Genomic DNA, 22,630 nt, shown 5'->3' with positions numbered 1-22,630 from the left:
CATATCCCATTTCACATTTCTTTGAGAATTGGGAGTGTTATTTGTTTTTGGAGGGATGTTAATCACCTTACGGTATTTCTATGTCATCCTCTATTTTTCTTCAATCGGAAAAACTTTATTTAGTCAGGAGAGGGAGACTGTCCATGGACTCCTACGCTGTACATTTATTTTTGTTTTAAGAGTGTTGTAGTTTTTTTTTCCTTTGCTAATATATTTTGACACCTTATAGTTGTAACCTGCTGTTCTCTTTAATTGCTTATTGTTATTAATTATATAGTGGTACTGTAGTTGGCTGCTTCAGCCATTTGGCTCTAAAGAAATTCATTTATCATTATTGCCGTTGGAGCTACAGAAAATTGCCAGCATTCGATCCAGAGATGAATGTTTTTGAGCTCCCATCCAGTAAAATTTTGAACGTGGGTCAAATCCTTAAGCATTTTCTTTCTGATGCTACCCTTTGCTTCCTGCTAGTCTGTGTTTGGACTTATTTGCATTTCCTCTCAAATCCTTTGTTTTCAGTCCTTGATTGGCTGCCCTTTCAGTGAAGTTTAGATCATTGTTCTCCCCCCTCCCATTCAGGGACCTGTCCAAATAATCACCTTTCCTTCCTTGTCATATTTCTAACTCTAAATTTGTTTTCTTAGGATTTCTTTATAATGGGAATAACGTTTTTTGCCTTTATAACTTTTTTACATCCACACTTCATTTAAATCATTAATGCTGATTGGGCATACCTTAAGCCCCTCCTTTCAATGAAAATGATCGTTATGTCCTTAAAAGCAGCTGTAAACCTCTTCTACTCATACTATAAATAGTCAGATATACTCTGATTACCAAATTAGGAACTGCCAGCATATCAATGAATAAATGAATGGCTATGTACATATGCAAACACGAGGATGTATATGTGCAGACACCCAGCTGTGTACCGATATCTGTAGTTTCTTTAAACCTGGGCTTAATTTAGAATACCTGACCCCACAGCGGCATAAGCCACAGAACAGCCAGGCCATGTGCCTCTGCCTTCTGGCAGCATGACATTAAATTCACACTAGTTAAGCCAACTTAAATTGAGCCTCCTTGAACCTTCCTAAATAAAACTAGTGGCCTTAATTACAATCAGGCAATTTAAAGGTTATGGAGCTCTAACTAGTACTGCAGTATATCACTTTAATAATGCCCAGGAAAATTTCTCTAAGGGTGGCATCGTTTGATTAGCAGAATTCAAGTTTCAAAGCACATTTCCAATAAACTGTTTTTAGGAAATCTTACTGCATTTCTTGTGTCATTACCTTCTTTTTTTAATTCTTCAAGGCCAAGTTTCTAAGGTCACATCAATGTAACAACAAAAGTGGGAGTCGTTTGCAAATACCGCACCATGTTGCTTGTGATTTTTGCATCACTGCTGAATGGTTTTCTTAGTTATTGGTGCAGATACAACGAAAAAGAGCAGGATAAAAGTCCTTGGAAATCTGAGAGATTCTGACCCCTCCCATGGAACCTCGCACTGCTTTCCAGATATGGCCTGTGCTCCAGTGGTACCCCGATTCTAAACACCATAGATTAGGAGGGAAGGTATCGTCTTTGCAACGAGTAGACCGTAATATAAGTTTCCTAGAAATATAATTAACTTTGGATATGCCCAACTAGCTCCTCATCCTAACCCCGTGGGAACTTAAAACCCCGTGGTTTTTCAGGTCCATAACATTTACAGAAGCTGGTTGAACCTTACTCCATTTCTTTTGTTTGATTTGTTTTTTGTTTTTTAATCATCAGCAGTAGCAAATCATGCTTTCTAGCAAGAATAAACAGCTTTTCAGTGGTTGGACTCTTTCTTCTTCAGATAACTAATGGCTTTAGGCCAAGAGGGAAAAAAAATAAGAAAAGAAAAGGCCCTGACCCTTGCTGTAAACTCAGCCCAGCCACGTAAAAGCCGATCTGATGAGAGCTGTGCCCAGCCTGAGGCTCGGGCCGCTGGCCCACTGCCATATGGGATTAATATTGACTGTTGCCTCAGTTCTTAAAGATGTTTTCCCAGTAGATGTAACTTTAAAACAGGTATGCTGCATGGACTATCCTCTTTCGAGTTTACCAATTTGTGTCACTTTTTTGTGCAGTAGGTGAAAGTAAGTATACATGTATTTCCACCAGTGCCAGCAGTCCCGGGTGTGAGGGTCATTAATAGTAGGTATTTAATATCAAATGAGAAATTTTAAGCAGAGTATGGTAAATGCACTCATCTGATGTGACCAGTTAGTTAAAAGAATGAGCCTCTCTAATGTAAGAATACGAGACTACTAATAAAAATTGTTTAAAACATGAATTATGGGTCATGGGTGTATGACTTCTCTATGACTTGGACAAATATAAGACAATTATCCCTTCTTTTTTGTGGTACTTTTCCTGTGTTTCAGATATAAAATGCATAGCAACATTTTTCCTTTGAAATAAGGGATAACTTTTGGCTCAAGTTTTTTTGCCAGAGATAAGCTGGCAAATAAGACAGCTACTTTGTTAATTCTTTATTTGCCAGTGCATTTTTAGTCTTATTGCAACAAATAATGAAACTAAGTACTCTTAAGGTAAATTTGGCTAATCCACCATGCCACATGCATAGGATTTAATGTACAAGGGAATGGAGCAAACATTTGAAATGCAACTGAAAAGCAATAAATATTGTTTTGGTACAAGTCTCATATTGTATTCTGATGACATTAGATGTAGGATTAGCTAAATATATGTTTCCCGTAAGTTCAGTAAATACTTACTGAGTACCAAGTATCAACCATGTACTAGTCTAGGTACTTGGAATACATCAATGAGCAGAACAATACTCTTATCCTCGTGGAACTTGTGTTCTTAGCAAGACTTGATGGACAACCCCAAACTTAGTTCTTGACACTCACTCTCTTGGTATGCAGGTTGCCCGTGCCACCACCTGCCACTCTTTAATAGGATGACTTCAGCTGAAATGCATTCCTGAATTGGAAACATGCTATTTCCAATCACGTTGACATCTACTTTATTATGCAAAATGAAAGGAAATTTTTTATACTTCATGTGCTCAGAAACTTTCTGTTAAGGCAGAAAACAGAGCAGCAGTAAAGATTAAGTGGTGAACTTTCTCATGTATTCAAGTGAATACAAGCAAAGGAATGACATGTACTATCCAAGTAAAGTAGACCCCTATCCATAGAATACAGTGTTGTAGACTGTAGTCAAAGCTTTATGTAATAAACTCACTTTTTAAAGCAGCTCTGATTTCTCAACACACCTAGAGAAATATATTTCAGCTTAGTTGGTCTCAGTCCTCACCCCCACCCCATCTGTAGCCTTGCCTTTATCTGGGCTAACAGTATTTTTACCAAGTTACATGTGCTATTTTCTTCTTTTCTTGGTAAAATGTTTTTTTGAACGGGTAGGGCTCTCAAAGTGATTTTATTATCAGTGCCCAAAAACTGGTATGATTATTTTCAAATAGAAATATTTGAGGCCAAAATTTTGCCTTAAGGCTATTTTCTGGCACTGTGTTTTTCTCTAAGACCTCACTGTTTAGATTTGAAAAGTGGAGAAGAAAGGAAAGGAAAACTGGTCTTGGTCAAGTTCAAAGGGAATCTTTAGTCCATGTGCTCAGCCCTATTCCCCACTTGTGCCAAACTGTCCCTGCTAAGTCCCCCCAGTTGGAGGAAGCCACCTTTTTGGTGGATTGTTTGTTTTAATGTTTATTAAACATTAATAAACATTTGCACAGCATCCCAATATTTTCTGCTAGATGAGATTATTCTAATAAGTACTTCACATGACTGATAATAGCCAAGGAATTGGACGATGTTGCATCTTAGAGAATCAAAAATCCCATTGCCTGACACTCCCATCCCTCCCCACCTGGACCTCCTGCTGGTTTCCAAGCTGCTGATGTTTCTGGGGCTCTCCACAGCCCCTGGGCTCTTTAAAATCTGCTGGGTACAAGAAGCCTACCCCAGTTGAATCATTTCCTGCTCCAACCCTGCTGATAATGAGAAGTTCAAGACAGGAAATAAGATTGTCAACATCAGTGGCTTTGCTTATAAAGTCCAAAAGCATAGCAACTTTTAGACCATTGGCCCAAAATAGGTAGCAACTAAGTTATATGGAGACTTGCACTTGTAGGGCTCCATGAAGTAAGTCACTGGCTCACACGCACGGAATGGATGTTTTACATTTCTTGAGATACCTAGGGGTTAGGTTTCTTGAATGTGGATAGTCCATGTCGAGGTGTTCCCAGGACCCTTTCACACTTACTGTGAGAAGCACACTTTTATCTCATGGCCCTCTCTTTTGCCTTATTGACAGAGAGAAAACGCCAAGAACGTGCTAGTGTCAGTCTTCAGGAAAAACTCGTTTTCATGCTAAATTGTTCAAAAGAATAAAGGCAGAAACTATTTAGTGCAAAGAAAAGGGTTCACACAATATTCAATACACTCAAATTCTGCCTTACTTTGGGGACCAAATGAGCAATGGGGTGGCAGATTTTGCAGCCTAAGTAATATTCTCCATTGCCAAATTAGCACCTCAGTATGTTTATGTTACAGTTGTGAAATATGTGCAGTATATAATACAACAAATTATGGTGGCCCAAGTGCTCTGGACCTAGAAAGAATTTGATGGCTGTGTGCATGGCAAATTACAATACAATCTGCCTATTTTTCTACTCTTGGTTTCTGGGGCGAGCTGATGTAGCCAAGGGGTGAGTTTTGTCATGTATGGCTTTTCTTTGTTACTCCTCAGACCCCTAGCTTATAAATGTGTGCTTGGAAATTAACTCAGGGAAGAGGAGAAGCAAAGTAAAGGGAGGGAGTATGGGAATTGGTTGAGGGCATAGTTTTCTTGGGTTCAAAAAATAATAATTTTATATGTATGTGTGTGTGTGCATATATATATATGTAAGGATATAGTGGTACAGACTTTCAAATGGGAAACATTACAACTGCAGGGCATTTGAGTTCTCTGTTTGGATTCTGAGGGCAGAGTTTACTCCCCTCAGATCAGAGCTTTTAAGTATGGCCCCTGCCACAGGATGATTTACCAGGAGGGGTTTATATCTTTGGACTTCAGCCTATAGATTTATGCAGTGGAAGAGGCTAGAGGACCCTTCTGGCCAGTCTCGAGGGTAAATGGAGAAGGAGTTCTACTTATAAACCGTTACAAATTGGTCCTCAGTAATGGCTGTAGAGTTGATCAGACGATGTAAGGGGGCCCCCAGTGATTCCTGGGATAACAGCTGCATGTAAGTCAACTACTGAACATTTGCTTGTAGCTGCTCTAGATTTTTGTTTTTATTGAAGGAAAAGGCACATAAACATGGGACACACGGTCTGGAGGCTGCTTAAAGGGTTTTTCTTGTTTAAAGCTTATATTGAAATGTCAGTGTCTTCTGTTAAACTAACAGTTGCCATGCTGGAGTTCCTACTTGAATTATACTAGAGAGTCCAAAATGGCAACTGCTGTTTTTTCTCTTATAAAACTAGCCATTTAATAGTTACGTAGGTCCAGGTTTTATAAATTTGGAGAGAAATTATTCCCCTTTGAACTGGCCTTAGACAAGCAGATTTGATTTTTAGAGCACAAAGTGTTGTAAATGATTATCACATTGCCTGCTAAGGTAATAGAGTGTACTGCAATTATGTATTCAGACGCTCTCTTTTGAAACATTTAATATTGGAGTAAATATTTACATTAGCATCAGTCTCTTCTATGTAGACTTGATTCCTGTTTACATTTATATTCACACTTATCTAAATGAAGGTTAACAAATGGAAATAATTATTTTAGCTGAAATTTCTATAATGTGCAGTAATTTCTCAATTATGCCCATACTATTAATGGTCATGATTTAATGGGGGTGACTAAGACAGGAAGTGGCCGGCCTCCAGTGCATATTGCATGGTGAGCGCTTCTTTCTTACCTCTTCTGGCATCAGACATTCAGGACTGGACACAGGCACCCTTCCTCGCATATGACAGAGAAGGGTTTTCTAATCAGTCTGGAAAGACACAGGTTTATGCTGATAAGTCTATATTATTCTCATTCAATTGAATCATTTGCACTCAGTGTTTCCTTCTTGCTTTCCTTGTGCTAATTTCTGCTTTTACACATGTAGGACTCACTCAGAACCAAAGATTTCCTATACTCCATATTAATGCTTATTTCCTAATAACTTTTTGGCTATCAGAATTTCACTGTTGTAATCAAACTTCATTATGGTATATAGAAGGGGTAGTTCTTTTTTCTTTCTTTCTTTCTTTTAATTGCAAAGCAACTTAAAAGGGCAAATCATATTGTAGAAAATCTGGAGAATACAGATAAACCAAAAAGAAAAAGGAAGAAAAAGCTAAATGTTTTATCCACATATCCCATGTGTAACTCTTAATAAAAAACAAAAACAAAACAGCTCTGCATACACCTATTGGAATGTTGTAATGGCTATTAAATCAGTTGACTTTGAATCTCTTTTTAATAAAGGGCTCAAACTGTATTATCCAATGACTATCAGCTGTTACCTTTCTGGTAATCAAATAGTTCTTTTGGATGAATTTTTAACTTTTTTTTTTGCATCTTTAGGAAAGGGGGAAGCAAAATGCAATGTGTGTTGTGGACAAAATCCTGGGTCTAATACTTTGACCTGAAATGAAAAGTGTTGATAGTGTGACCTCATGAGCACCGGCTGTTAGCCTGTACTGGTCTTCACTTAACCTTATACCAGATAGAGAAGAAAAAAAAGACAAAACATCAGTTTTGAAAGGAAAAGGGCCTTAATTCAGCCAGAACTACCAGTACTAAGGGTTTCAGAAATTCTTTTAAAAATTAACACACTCTTTTAGCATCACAAGTTTAAGTAAGGAATGTCTGGGGACAGTTATACAGAGATTGAAAAGGATAAACTTTTAAACTTCTTATTATAAAGAAGTTTTACTAGTTTTCCTTTATCACCATCCTCACTTATGCATTTGCAAAATAATACAAAATGCACTATATTAACCCATTGTAAAAAAGTGTTGCGTTCCCATTCTCTCTCTTATTCATTATATACATGACCATGTGGTAATAAGCAAGTGTGAAGATGAGGAAAAGGCACAGCAAAGTAAAGAAAGGTGAGAGACGTCTGGGTACGGTCACTGTCTAGCTTGGGTATGTTGGCTTTTGCTTATCTATGTGTTGCTATGTAACAATGCAGATAGGTTTTCTGTCCTCAAAGCAAAGAGATAAGTTTATTGGAAAAGATCTCACTGGATAGCTTACTACTAAAATACAGGTAGACCTTTCAGCGTTTCTTTGCTTTTTCAGTGTACTTTATAAACTGTAGAGTTTTCTACATGCTAGATGCAATTATTATCATTGCTATCATTGGTGCCTTGAGAAGGACAGAATAACTGAAAAATAAGTCTGCATTATTAAAGCATAAATACCTTTATGATTGTGTGTCTCCTTTTTGTGAATTCACATGACTAAATTTATATCATTTTACATTTAGAACTTGACAGTCTCTGATTTTTTTGGATAGAAAATTAAAATTGATGAGGACATCCTTGTACTCATACACATATATATGTATTTTTATTATTTTTCCAAGCAATATATACATAGTGGAGAAAAGGTAAAGATACACTAAAGAGCATCCTAACTTGCATAATTCATTTTATATTCGTGTGAGAGTCGGTCATCTCCAAGAAGACTTGCCAGGTCTATAATACATTGTTGTATAATTATTGCACTTTTAAGAATTTTTTAATAAAAGTTTACCTGCTCATACCCACAGGGATCTACATGTCACATAGATATAATGAGATGAGATATTTATGAGTCTAGATCTCCGAGTTGCCATTCATACTATCAAAATAAAGGTACAGCATTGAGCAAATAGAAGACTTTCATTTAGCAAGTGTTTTTGATGATTAAATTACAGACCAAATTCTGTATAATAAATGGTGCTTTTTATATTTCTTAATGTCTAAAATTTGGAAATGTTTTGGTGACTTTAGGATTTAAAAAAAAAAAAGGAAAAGATGAAAAACCCTTGATCTTATATAATCCCTAAAGCTTTTTGTATAACCCCTTGTCATGTCAGTATGCACAATTAAACTCCCTCTTACATAATTATAATCAAGGAATTTACTGAACCACCCAAATACAGAGTAGGTTTTTATCTCTTGTGAAATGTAGACAGTGCTGGGTGGCTTAATTAGTGCTTTGCTTCTCTTTTTACAAATTCCAATCCTCTGCTTCTAAAGACTCATACTTGTGCGAGAAGAAAGATTAGGAATACAAATAGAGCGATTTTACTCCTAGTTAGCTAATAATAATTCACTTTGTAATTGGGCCTTTGTGTTGCCAGTAATATCAACTGGTGAACAGCTTACACATGCATGTTTTCTTTGAATGAAAGGAAATAGTCTTGAAGTATAGACTTGCTACCATCTCGATGAGAATATGTCTTTTATTCCCTCAACCTAGACTGACACAGATGTTCCTTACTAGCGTTTTGAATCATAGCAAATAAGGGAAGAGAAAAGTATAACTTACAATAAGCCAGGTTAAATTGCAGCCTCTTCCCCCTTACTCATCCTAATAAGTACTCTTGGGAACAGCTGGTGGCTGCCCTCACATATTTGTTAATTCGGGGGACCCAGAGCCAGACTACCTGGGTTCAAATCCAGAGTGCCTGGGTTTAAGTTCTGGCTCCACCAATTACTAGCCCTATGACACAGAGCAAAGTTACTTAAAACTTCCCGATCTCATTTTTTTCATCTGTGAAATGGGAATAATGGTCGTACTTGCCAAATTGTTGTGAGATGAATTAATGTCTGTAAGCACCTAGAACAACTGCAACACAGTCAGCACTGTAGAATTGTTAGCTAGGTTGTAGTTCCAGGGCTCCTGGTTTCCATTACCTACAATTCAGGATGAAATAAATTAGGATAATCCTTCCACTTTAAATTTTGGAAATAGTTTCAATGAGAAAAAAAGCAACATCAGAATAGTTACATCTATAACACAAACTCTTCACTTTATTCAGCATTTGTTACTGCATCAAAAAATTTTTCCACCATCTTGTTCCTAAGATATCAAAGAAAAAGCCAGGACTAGTCACAAGTGAACTTGGAGCTTGTAAAACTGCCTTTGGAGAAAGACAGATGAGAGTCTGAATCAGGGGGAAAAATTGAAACTGTCTTACAAAGTAAAGGGAGCAATGAACTGAGAAGAACATGGGGGACTGAAAGTAACAAGCAGAGAAAAGAGCATTTATGAGGTACTATGAGAATTAATAATATTTCAGAATTTCTAGAAAACCTGAGAAGTAGAGAAAGAAAGTCTATGTCAATGGGCATACCACTGAAAACCTCGTGAATAAAAATAAAAACGTGTATAACCTTCTAGATAAACGGGAGGAGAGGCAATAAGGAAGAACCTACAAGAAATAGCATCGGCATAGAGAATACATGGTGTCCATTTTTCTATGGTCCCTTTCTTTTAGGACTTTGGAAAAAAATACAGCCCATAATTTTTTTAAAAAGGAGATGCCTCATTCTTCATTATTGATATACCAAATCTACTTTAGAAGCTTAATAAAATGCGTTAGCCCTGAGATAAAATCTGACTTCTGATTATCTTTGGATTTTAAATGCCAGAATTTTTTAATTGACATAAGCTCATAAATAATGTGAAATAACCAGAGACCATATATATTATTGCATATTTATATTAGGCAATGGAAATAGTTTAATATATGCAATTATAATGAATATCCTGTTAAAGATAGGATGGGTGTCAACTTCCTGTTCATGTATTTTCTTTAACAGACGAAGGACTGAACCATGAGTGCAAACTCTGCAGCCAGACCTTCGACTCCCCTGCCAAACTCCAGTGCCACCTGATAGAGCACAGCTTCGAAGGCATGGGAGGTACTTTCAAGTGTCCGGTCTGCTTCACAGGTAGGAAGACCATTTCCAGAAAACTCTGGAGAGTTTTGCAGCCAAATCATGTCTCTTGCTGAAGCATACTTCCCACTGCTATGGCCTTTTAGAGATACTACCTCAGTTCAATTTGGAAGAAGATGTTTGATTTCTGTATATTAGCATTATTGATTGTGGCCTCCGTAAGGCTCAAATGAGCAGGAAGGTTAACTGTCAGGACGAACAAATGGCATTTCAAGTACTTTCAGAAGTTTGCACATTTCCAGTTGGAAGACGACATCCATGTTTTGTCCACTTTTTCCCTCTTGGTGTTAAAAGGTTACCCAGGGCTCAGGCTGCCTGCACAAAGCTGCTTTTTAATCACAAGACATTGACCTAGAATAGCTGCCATGTTGGCAGCACCTGTCTCTTATTTAAACATAGGGGATTACATAGTACTCCCCACAAGAAATAAAAAGAAATTCGCACATCCCTCCCATAATTCTAGAAAAGAGATTAGATGAGGCATTTATTTACTATGAAGCTGGGTTTTTAGAGTAGAGATTGATAAAAATTTACATTTTTAAAAAGGAACTTTTATTAGATATGATTGCATTACAGTTTTCAGCAGCAAGAAAAGGTAAATCAAAAACTATAAATGGAAGCCCATGGGAGTTGAAATATGATCACACAATTACTGGTGCTCCCCGCTCCAATGACAAAGCTATTTTGGAAAGTCCTTTGCGATTGTTTTGCGTGTGTCTTGGATTCAGTGGACAAGAACCCTCAAGGCTATTTTTCCTTCTTGCTTATCAGGAAAGACAGAGGTATAGCCTTCTCTCAAAATTGATGTTTTTGTTTGCAGAGCAAAATTTCCAGCATTGATTATTAACCTTCACAGCATTTAGCCTGTAGATTTCTGTTCCATAGTAAAATAAAGAGAGATGAGCCGTGTTCACCACACAATTAACAGAAGCTGCCCCTGAGTGTGGTGATGGCCTAGCCTTTGCCTTTTGTCTTTCAAGCTCCTTCAGTCCATAATTCCCTCAGCCACTTCTTTTTTCTTTGGAACCATATTTTTTTTAATTCTTTCAACTTTACATTGAAAACATATATTGTTGTTTTTACTGTAATACAGTTTGTATCTTGAGATACAAAGAGTCAAGGGTGTGGGTTATTTACAAAAGTTCCTAATAAGTCTTCACAAAGGAGGACCAGGTGTAGGGCAACTCAGGACTAACAGGCCTAATGAAATAGTTCTTTGATGCAGTAGCCAGAAGTCTCGAAAAATGGGTTAAATTATATGGAGATTAGTTGCAAAACTGTGTAACAACCCCATTTCTTTTTTGTCCATGTGGGTAAAGAGACAAAAATGAATTAATCATGAATGGTCTGCATTTTCTGTATAGTCAGACCTGAATTGGTCTTGCTGTATTTTGAAGTAATTTTAGAAATTACAATTTTTTTAGAAAGGGACCTTCTAGTATAAAGCATGTTGTGTGGGAGAGGAAATCTAAGCAGTTTTTGTAGGTAATGAGAAATGTGATTAAAATGTATGACTCACAAGAACAATATTCTCATATTTTAGGCTGGCTGGCAATTAGAAGAATTTTAATGATTAGAGTGGAGTCAAAGTCAAATGCCAGCTTCTTTAATAAATCCTTTCCCTGCCTATACAGATTAATATTGTAGAGGCAAACTTTTTTAGGTCACAGTGCACCAAGCATCCATCAGAAGTCAGTTCTGCCAACCCAAACACTGCCTCTGGCATATACCATTTAATTATTAATAGTATGTCTCCTAGGTAAACTGTTACACAGTCTTAGGGCCTTGTTTTGTAGTCATTAAAATTGAACATGTTTATATTATTGAAACCCTTGCATTCAGTGTGTAGGCTGAGTTGATCTTAAAGTATCCAAAGAGAATTTACCTGCCGTTCTGTTTCACATTTATAGACAGTGCCCCAGAGTAGCTGTGGGATATAATTTTTAGCATTAACACATTTAAATAGAGAACTGTTTGCTAGCTGTAACTTTAGGCAACTACAATAAACAGGTTTTGGCATCTATGATTTCTTAACCTGTGGGTTGCTGAGAAATAAGAGTCATTTCTGTTCAGACAGTGTTGTACTTTGACAATTTTCGGCTTTATTTTTGAAAGATTTATAGGGAGCAGGGCCTCTGTAAACCTTTTCTTTGGAGCTGTTTGGGTTGAATTAGGTGTTCAGTAGAATGCATTTTAACAAAAGCCAGAGACCCAACCATGAGCAGATGTGGACTTAGCTCTCCCCGGGTACCAGGTACCAGTCACACCCACGAGGCGTGCCATCAACCTGTTCTGTTCATGGGGAGTCATTGACTGAGGGCGTTTTGGAAACAAAATGACCCAGTATGCACTCTTCTTTTATCATTTCAGTGTTTGTTCAAGCAAACAAGTTACAGCAGCATATTTTCTCTGCCCATGGACAAGAGGACAAGATCTATGACTGTACACAATGTCCACAGAAGTTTTTCTTCCAAACGGAGCTGCAGGTAATGTCCCCACAAGGAGGCCCGGGATTGAACTCAGTTGTTCTTCTTACAGGAAGCATGGGCATTTTAATCTGGATTCTTGGGATCTCTCACCCTAGGCCCCCAGGATGCTTTGTGTGCATTGGGGCAAAGGGAGAATTAGAGGCTGGATTAACAGACACCAAAGTAATTTTTGCCTCTGGCTGCTGTCAATCATCAAAAGAGCTAGAACAGACCTGGTAATTGGACCTTCTGACCCAGTGTGATAGACTTAGGGGTCAGATTTATTGGACTGTGGGATCAGACACCTCACTTGCCATGGCCCATTCTCCCAAATCCTGTTTTATTCATGTCCAGTTCCCACTAGACTCCAGGCTGGATGGATGGCCAGATTATTGTTGTCCTGAGTGAGTGTCTTGAAATGGGAAGGGAGAGTGAATGGAAAAGAAGCCATACTCTTGTCTAGCTTACATTACTTCCATTTAACAAAATAGAATAATTATTACTTAGCAACAGCCTTACATTTGAAAATGTTTGCACTCCAAGATGTTGGCTTCAGACTTGAATGTCCAAGTGGCTAGATGTGTGGCCTTAGGCTGGTCCATGACATCTGTCAACCTCAGATAATGAAGAAATAACCAAACTTAAAACTTCCAGGGTGTTGTAAGGAAAAAAATGAAATAAATGGGTGTGAATATAAGGTATAAAGGATAAAAATGTTTGGCTTTGGGGAGTGGATGTGGCCCAAGCGGTTGAGCACCTGCTTCCCACTTTGGAGGTCTGGTTCCATCCCCGGTGCCTCCTAAAAACAATAAGCAAAACAACAAGCGAACAAATGAAAGAACCAACTCAGGGGAGCCAATGTGGCTTCAATGGTTGAGTGCCGGCTTCCCGCATACAAGATCCCAGTTTCAACCCCCAACCCCAGTTACCAAAAAAAAAAAAAAAAGTGTGGTTATTTCGATTATTCTTAACAATAGAAAAACAGTTTAAAAGTATGAGTCAGAGATCTGGGCTCTATTCCAAAAATGCCACTTACTGAAAAGGGAAAAGGATTTTGTTTTGGTTTTTTTTTCTGTTATTTATCTGGAAAATGATATTTTATCCTCATTTTTCTCATGGAATGATATAAGAGGAACATACCTTTTGCTTTTAAGTCTTGTTGGTGTCAATGAAGGAGAATGGATTTGAACTAAAAATTATTTTACTAGCAGCATTATTATTAACAATAGAGTTATTCTAAAAAGGTTTTGTTGTTTGTTTTTTTTTTCAATTTTTTTTTTTTCATTGTATCCCTTAAACAACAAACAGAGGAGCTGATCTAGACCAAGGGGCTCAGCCCCACGCACTGCTCGTGTCCTGCCCCATACCGTCGGCCCCGGGCAGCTGTGTGCCTCCTTGGGCTCCTGTGAAGCCAACTGTATGTGAATTATGTGTCAAAAATTGCCATTTATCATCTCTGTTATTATCCTTTAAGTGAACAAACTGCAAGTTGAGATGAAATAAAAAACATATTAGAGAGTGGGCGAACCCATTTAATTGTCAGAATGTATCAGTGGACCAAAACTGAAGTGGCTTTCTTACTTTTCATCAATTATAAAAAGAATTCTACTCTGTCATATCTGTTGGTGAATTGACTATAGAGTATAGGCCCCTTAGACTACTGTAAAAGGATGTCTTATTAAAATATTCTAAATTTCTGTTTGAAAAAAATATGTTCTTATATTTAGAATATAGAATATAGATATCAACAGATAAGTCATTTTGATTTTTGAATCAGTAAATACATATGTCATAGTGATGCTATTAATTAGTATGTAAACCATGAAGCAGAATTAAATAGCTTAAAATCAAAGTTTTTGAGATTCTATAGAGACTGACTTCTATTTAATGTTCTTGAAAAAGAATTTGCAACAAAATTCCATTTTTATCCTATAGCAGTAGATCGAATGCAACCAAACTGAAGGCACCTTTGATGTCTTTCATTTAAAAAGCTCAACACTAAGGCAGTGGTGGTGGCCTGTGGCCCACTGTAGTGTAACAAGCAAAATTAAGCCATAAAACATATCCTTTAGGATTCCAGGTTTTCTTTATGGTCTTTATACTCTATTTGTTCTTTTCTACAATTAGTATAAGTCAGTAGTTAGCAAACTCTTGGTATCAGGATGCCTTTATGTCTTAAAAATTATCAAGCATGGCAGAAGGGCTTTGATTTGTGTGGATTACTATCCATCAATATTTTCATATCAGAAACCAAAACAGAGAAATGTTTTAAACACAAGAATACAGAAGCAGACGTTTCTTTAGAGATGATGTCATCACATGTCACGAAGCCTCTGGAAAACTCCAGAGACTGTACACTCATGAGATAATGAGAATGAAAAGGGCAAAAAGTGTCTTAATATTATTATGAAAAGTTTTGAACTTGGAGACCCCCAGAACTGCTGTTATAGATGTTATACTATAGATCACTCAACTCTTTGAGTCTTGATGACCTTATGAAGTCAAACACCTCTCAAAACCTTTATGACTCATTCCATCAAGCTATGATCTGGGCGAAAAGAAGACTTGATTCTGTATGTCAAAGCCATGAAGCATCATTTTTCCATGCCCACAATTTGGAATTCTTTGTATTTGGTCTTTGTGTGAATACTTAGGCTCAATGTGTACATCTGTCCTTAGAAAGAAACAGTATTTATGGTTAGAACACAATAATTATTACAAACCTGAGATGAAATATTGACTCCAAAGTCAATATTTCACAGAGCTAATATCCAGTCATTATAATACCCATGTTGGTATTTTCTAAATCCCCCAGTAATAGCGGTGGCTTTTAGTTTCGACACATTAAGAAAAATGGATTAGAGTTAACTTTATGTTTTCGCATTTCAAGAGTGTTTTTATTTTTTGTTTTAACCTTAAGGTTCACAGTCCTATCCATTTGCTTTCATGACCCAAATTGCCTCTACACCTGTGCTTAGAGGAAGAAATTAATGTAATTTTTAAATAATTGATTTCTTATATTTCCTGAATAGGGATGGTAAGTATGTAAAAAACATAATATAGTTTTGTTCATTGCTGGAATGAGAGGGAGAAGTCAGTTGAGATTAAGGTGACAATTGAAAATGAAATGTGAACCCAAAATATTAACACAATACACACATGAAGCCATTCCATTCTATTAGTCCACTGTAGTTCATGCCACAGTGTAAATTTTAGAACTTATGTGCATGTCAGACTACTTGAACTCACTCTCTTTTTTATAGTGCTGAAGTTCAGAAAGAAGTGTAAAGAGGCTATAAAAGTAAATGCCCAAGAACTGAAATCTTACTGGATAATTTTGAGACATTCAATTTGTTTGAATCTAATGACAGGATGACAGAAATAGGGTGTCTGGGATAAGCACTCCAGATTTGCCAAGGACCATCACTATGGTGTATGTTTTAATGATGCATAAATGATTTCATGACCATAATTTACATTTCTTACACTATTGATACTCAAGAGAACAAAAACATTATTGTGGCTAGAGGTGCTTTTCTGGGTATAATATTATCTATCTATGGCTAGAGATGCGTGTTAAGTATAGGTATAGAGATAGAAATAGAAATACAGAAGGTGTATTATTTTCATTAACATCACCTACAAGGCCAGTCAGAATGCAGATAATCCATCATGATATGCTGTCCTACTTTCAGGCCATCAAGCACTCAGGCACCTCCTTTGGACACCACAGAGTAGGATTCCTTTTAGAATTAGGCAAAATGAAACAGTCAAGCTAGGACACCCTTTGCCAATGTGGAAAGTGTTCTTTACACCAGCCCAAAGCCTTGCTGACTAAAAGTAATAAATGCCAGCCCAGAGATTTATAAATTTATATAGATTTATAATATATAATTGTTAGCAGAATATAATGGTTTCTTTTGGTACAGTTTTCTCCTTTTTTATAAGGAATTCTAATATACTTCAGAGGCCACCTAGCTTGCTGTTAGGGAAGCTGTGCTTTGGAATAAGAGTCCATTATTTGAACTAAGTGGATATTTTATTATTTTGTAAAAACAAATGAATATGTTGAAAATTTCACGTTTTCCTAATAGACCTCAAAACATCTTCAGCAGAACTTAAGGAAGCTGCCTTGAGAGAGGGATGGTGTGGTCCAAAAATAATATCCTACAATGCATATTTGTATTCAGAGTGGTTTATACAGGTGCGTTTGTAAAAATCCTCTTGAATAGGCCATTTTTTTCAATCCACTAATTACTATTTAATTGATACCTCTAGAAAAGCTACAAACTCAGTGGCAGTAATCAAATCATTGTCTTCTTTTCCATCCATTGTCAAATGTCAGTTTATTAATTTAATGGATGTTGAGGAAATTCCGGCATTGTGAGTTGAGGTAAGAGGTGGACATGGGCCTAGATGGACTTTAGACTCTGAGATTCTGCTATTTTAATTCTTTTTGAATCTAAGATTATTTTGATACATAGACCTTCCCTTCATCAATTTGGCAGTGCATTGTTTCTCACATTCAAAATACAGTAGCCATTTGATATTCTGAAGGCTAGACCAAAGGCTTTCAGTTATCATTGAAGTGTGAGTATGTAATTATCTCTAAAGCTGCTTGATTTTCTTCTTAAATCACTTTTACACTGAGCCACCTGATTTTAAGTTGCAGTTTTTCACACCAGAATTTAACTGGTGCTCAAGATTTATGGTTATATTTCTGAAAGTAAAATGAATGGCAGCATATGGGATGGGACATATAAGACAACAATACAGCACTGAAGTGTGGCTGCTGAGTGGCTGGCCGGGTCACTTGCTAACTTAGCCCCTTGTCCTAAACTAACCTTTCCGTAAATTCAAATCCGTGGCTCAAATGATTAAATTGTATGTGTTGAAGCATTTAGGAGTTCTTGTTAATAGTCAAAATCACAAATGCTATATTCACAAATGCTAAGGGTCTCCTGTCATCCCAATACCATTATTAGGTAAGAAAATACATTTATTTAAAACACTTTTTAAAAATATAATTTACTCTTTTAAAATTCACCATGGTTCTAAGCACTCCATGTGATTCCAAAAATAATTAGAAGTACATCATATTTACAGTCTATTTGGGAAGATAAGATATGCATATGAATAACTATTATATGATGTAATATGTAATAAATTGTTATAAGTATTCTGAGAGAAGGTGTTTATTCTCCAGCTGGGAGAATCAAGAAAGCCACCATGTGGGAGGCATTCGGGCTGCCTTTAAAGGACAGAGATGGTTCAAATATCTGTGCATGTAGAAGACTTAGCCACCCAGAAAATCCCAAACCACCTTTTTTGTTGTTTGGGTTAATGGTTAAGGAAAGTAATGTTTTGTTTTGTTTTTAATTTGTTTTGTTTTGCCTTGATTTTTTTATAGGCAGCTTAGTACAAAGGAAAGGGGAAGGGTTTGTGGAGAAGGATCAACCGGAGTTTAGTTCTGGTGACTGCCACTGGAAAATAGTTGACTCTGAGCTTCAGTTTTATCACCTGTAAAATAGGCATGTAGGAGGCAACAAAGATAATTGTGCCTAAGTCCCAGGGTGCTGGTGAGAATTTAATGGTATAGCTGATACTGAGCGCTCAACTCAATGCATGGACCACAGCAGGCACTCAGAGAACACTGACTCCCTAAGTAAATAAAACCAAGATTCATCATCACTTGGAAATAAACCTCTATCCCAGAAATGGTGGCATTTTCCTTGGTTCTCTATTCTAGTTCACTGGAATAATTTCCCAATTAATCACGCTTTGACATCGTTTCGTGTTAATTGGTTTCCCGGTAGAAATTCTTATTTTTAGATATTCATTCCTTTTCGAATATTTAGGAGTCCTGGAGTTCTTTTTTTTTTTTTTTTTTTTTACATATAGCTGTTAAATTTGCTTTCAGAAACTTAGTTCAAAATTACATGAGAAAAACAAATTAAGGGGATGTGGCCAAGACAAAAAGTTGTATCTTGTTTGTCCATAAGAGACAAGGTAGAGTCTGGCTGTGATTTGGACAAAGTGCTTATTTGGTATTATTTTGTTTTCTTATTTTCTTCCAAGTCAGGCTGAAATCCCCTTTTGCAAACGTGGGGTGACAAGTGTATCTTACCACTCACAGCACATTTAAAAGACGTGCCTTTAAACGCACAGATTCAATCCATGAGCTTGAATTAAAGTTCAAGAAAACATTATTTTTGTGAGGACGTGTTGGTGCAGGTGTGATATGTTTATTAAATAATGCTCAGTATAGTGTGGACTTAGTAAGGGGACCGTGGTTTTCACCTGACTGGCAAAGGGGTCCGTGGAACAAAAAAGGTTAAGAACCCCTACTGTAAAGCTGTGTTACCCTTCACACCCATCTTCCTTCTAGAACTTTTCTACTGTTTTCAGTTGTTTTATTTTTGTTGCTCACAGAGCTTGAGATTTCTTTCCTTATCCCTACGCCAGCTATAAAATTTGAAACCCTGTCCTTCTGAGCCTCGGACCGTGTGGTCCTCCTTTGGGACGGTCTGAGTTGGAAGTATTTGCCTATCACCAGCTCTGGGCCTGACCTATCACTGTTGAAGAATGATCATTTTGGAGGAAAGTCAGTTTGGGAGCTTACTTCTTACTTCTTTCTGGTCTTGGGATGTCTATGCTTGGCCCCTGACAGTTCTTTTTCCTGAGACCCCTTGTGCCTCCTGTTCTTGGGGCTGAAGTATCAGCCCCTAAACACATCACATAGACTCAGAGAATTGCAGGAGTATAAATTGTGTCAAGTGAACATGTGGTTCTGAAACTGGTCCATTTATACCTTGCCTCATTTCTTTGCTTTGTGGGCCCACAGAGCTTTTGAGGTAAATTGGTGCTACAGTGACTTCTACTTAATTTGCTCAGTGGTTAAATTGATTTATCTCCTTTATTTGATCAGATCTCCAGGAACCAAATCATTTGCATTGATTTATTGATTGGTGCTGTTTTCACCATTGGTTTTGATCACTTTCAGCTGTTAATATTGGATAATTCAATCAGGATTGATTGGCCTTACCGTTGAAAGCAGAAAGTAAAACATGTAGGACACAGAAATAGGACATGGCTAACCTCAGTTTGACTGTTATAATCTCTCTCTCTCTCTCTCTCTCTCTCTCTCTCTCTCTCTCTCTCTCTCTCTCTCTCTCTGTCTTCCTCTTCCTATCATCTATGCAGTAGTAAAAAGCTCGTGCTTCTCTTGAGCAAAGGAAGGAGTTTACAATTTTATAGCATTCACAGTACTTTTAAAGGTGAAGTCATTTTATTTTGCTCTTTAATAAAACTGCATCTAGAAATTAAGCATACAGAAAGACAGATAGGGACTATTGTTACAATGAACTCATTTGGACTAAATGAGTAAATGCATTTTCAATTACCCATTTTGTACCAATAAACTCCTAATCTGTGCGTCCATGCTTGGAGGCACAGCCTGGGTTCACCTTTTTCTAAATTTGGCCCTCACTGCTTCACCATGTGTCCTGATAGTCAAATTTTCAAGATTCAAGCAGTTAATACGACCAAAGTAAGGGCACAGAGGTTATTGCAGTAAGCTCATACCTCTTTATTTGCATTTGAATCATTTCTATGGCACCCCAGCTCCGTTTTTTAAAATTCTCCATCCATTAATTTCTTGATGTGCATATCGATGGCTAGTTTTCACTCTTAAAAGAGGGAACACCACCTCTTCATTCTAGGACTCATTCCCTCCTCCAACAGTCCTGTTGTTAGTGAGCTGCCATTACATTATTTTTTTGTCTGGCCCAGAGTTGACGACAGATGGCCATCTCTGAACTGCCATCAGTGCGACTTTATGGAGCATCCAACTAGGGTGTACTGAAGAGCACTGCGGCCAGTTCTGCAGGCCCCCCCTTCTTCCCCACCCCCTGGAAATGTTCGTCACCTCTGCCACATTCTGCTTTGGCTGGGCTTTGCTGGCCCTGCCGTCTTCTCTATCGCCAAGACAGCCTGCTGCCACAGCCCCAGAAGCTCTGCCTCCATTAGGAACCAGGATTGTCTCATAAAGGCAGAGCTCTGTCTCAGCACCTTTGTCGCCAGATCCTTTTGAGAGATCTGGAAATCCACATTTCGAGAACATTCTTAATCCAGGGCAGCACATTGAATTCCTGCATGTGTTCCTATTTTAGATGTTTGCGCCACACATGGATCAGTGTCATCATATTAACAGAGACAGATGCCAAGCGAAGACCCTTTGTGTTTACAAACTTTTGTCTGAATATTGGAAAGCACCACTTCCATATCCAACTGTTGTGAGAATTATCATGGACTTCAACTCTAAATCTCCCAAAATGAGTAAAGAATTTATTCCAGCCAGTTCTTGACCCATCAATGTGGTGATCCCTTGGACAACTGTGTGAAATGAGCTGTTGCTATACATTCGGAGAAAGATTGATAGGCTGCTCTTGATCGAGTTTGCTAAGGCCAGGCAGCTCCAGAGCCAAAAGTGCATTTTAAGAGGAATTCACATTTGTATCCTTTATTGTTATATTTGCAGTGAATCTATAGCTTCTAACAGGCTCTGCCCTGCAGCTCTGAAGGAGAAAACTACCCTTATTTGAGAGAAAGCGGCGCTCTGCACAAACCTGAGAGGTGGCGGGCAAGATGAATAGGACTTGAAAAGCAGTGCTCACAGTGCTGTCATTTAGAACAGCAACGGCGGAGGCTTTAAGTGGGAGTGAAAGGCAGGGTAAACAAGTCCTTTAAAAATGGTGAAATTTTCAATTGCGTGAAATACAAGGTCTCCTTCATTGATAACTTCATTGAAAGAGGGAGGCAGAAGAGGAGGAGGACTAACAGTTGCTCCAGGAACTGTTTTCCTGTAGGAGGAGAAGGAAGTTTGCAAAAGCAAGGCTTTTTCCTTGTACCCAGAGAAGTGTGTTCTGGAAGGCCTGCTTCTCACGTAGCCCTCTCCTGCTTTGAAATGACCTCTCCCGTGGCAGAAGCCCATCTCTCACTGAAAACCCGAATTGCCCCTAAAAGGTTCCCTTTTTTATGTGCCAAAACGTAAATTTTATAATTATCTGACTTTTGCACCACTGGGCACCTCTGCTAAGTTTGTGTGCCTTCTAGATATATAAAAGGCTACTGTGATACCATTAAATGTCAGCAGTGTGCTGTGCTTTGCTTTGAGTTTATAAGGGTGAAAGGTGATTGTGCAGGAAAATAGAACAGTATATTTGCTGTGAGGCCGGTGCAGAGGCCTCACTGCCATGCTCAGTTATAATTCATGGCTGCACTGGTGGGAAGCCCTCGTCCCTCTGAGGAGTTAACGCAGCTCCACTGAAGCCTGCTGAGAGCACCCTGGGTCCCCTCCCAACATCTGTGCATTCCCTTCCCAGCTCTGTTTTTCTCTCTCTCTCCATCTTACTCTTTCTGAGATGTCTTGGTGTTAATATTGTTGGACGACTACAGCTTTGTAAAGGTACTCTCTAAACCAGAACTGTGATTTAACCAGGAGGAGCACGGGAAGGAACACATTACAGTGTTGTTTAATGTCTCATTTAGAAAACACTGATTAGAAACTGGACAGGGAAGCAGCAATTGCCTTAAACCAGGTTCTGACTCCGAGAGCCAGAGGTGGCTTGCCAGTCACCAGTTACTAAGAGGTGCCGGTGGCCTGAGCGTGGCTGGAGGCTGGGAATGCAAAATGGAACAGTACTATCAGGGTAACCCTGTCCTGAACCTGAGGCCAGTGTCCAGGAAATTGGACCCTAGCGAGACCGTCTCCTGAGAGATACATATCCACCCTGTCCGTCCACTTGGGCCAGCCAGGCAGGGGAGCATCGAGGCCTCTAGCCTCCCCAAGCCTCAATTCAAAATGCTCAAGCCCTGTCTTTTACAGAACTTCACTTAAAATAGCTGCGGTGATTTTTGTGGCGTGAGCCACCTTCTGAAGTGGAATGAGCAGGGGCGGCCAAGCTCGTTGCTTCCCCGAGCCAGCAAAGGTTCACAGAAAGACGTGGCTCCTGGCCCCATCCCCTATGTGTGCCTCTCTTCTCTCTCCTTCCTCCCCACTCCCACACTCTGCCAGAGAGCTCAGAGGGTGAGGGGCCACGGGGGGAGTGTGGTTAAAACAAAAGATGTCGTTCGCTCCCGACCCAAGATTAATTTGTAATGTTTCCCTGTATGTGCTGTTAACATAGT

At 38.3% G+C, this 22,630-nt stretch overlaps 1 protein-coding gene across 8 annotated transcripts in view; it reads left to right on the top strand.

Moving 5' to 3' along the window:
* The window catches only part of ZNF521 (zinc finger protein 521), a 936,466-nt gene that overhangs the window by 893,853 nt on the left and 19,983 nt on the right, over nucleotides 1-22,630 (top strand). For all 8 annotated transcript variants that reach the window (XM_071208506.1, XM_071208505.1, XM_071208503.1 and 5 more), the window contains 2 exons: nucleotides 9,837-9,968; nucleotides 12,345-12,460. In XM_071208506.1, the coding sequence (XP_071064607.1) occupies nucleotides 9,837-9,968; nucleotides 12,345-12,460 (248 nt within the window). The remainder of the gene's footprint in view (nucleotides 1-9,836; nucleotides 9,969-12,344; nucleotides 12,461-22,630) is intronic.

The sequence above is a fragment of the Dasypus novemcinctus genome, chromosome 16 (genome assembly GCF_030445035.2).
Source record: "Dasypus novemcinctus isolate mDasNov1 chromosome 16, mDasNov1.1.hap2, whole genome shotgun sequence".
NCBI lineage: Eukaryota > Metazoa > Chordata > Mammalia > Cingulata > Dasypodidae > Dasypus > Dasypus novemcinctus.
This window is presented reverse-complemented; position numbering and strand designations above follow the sequence as displayed.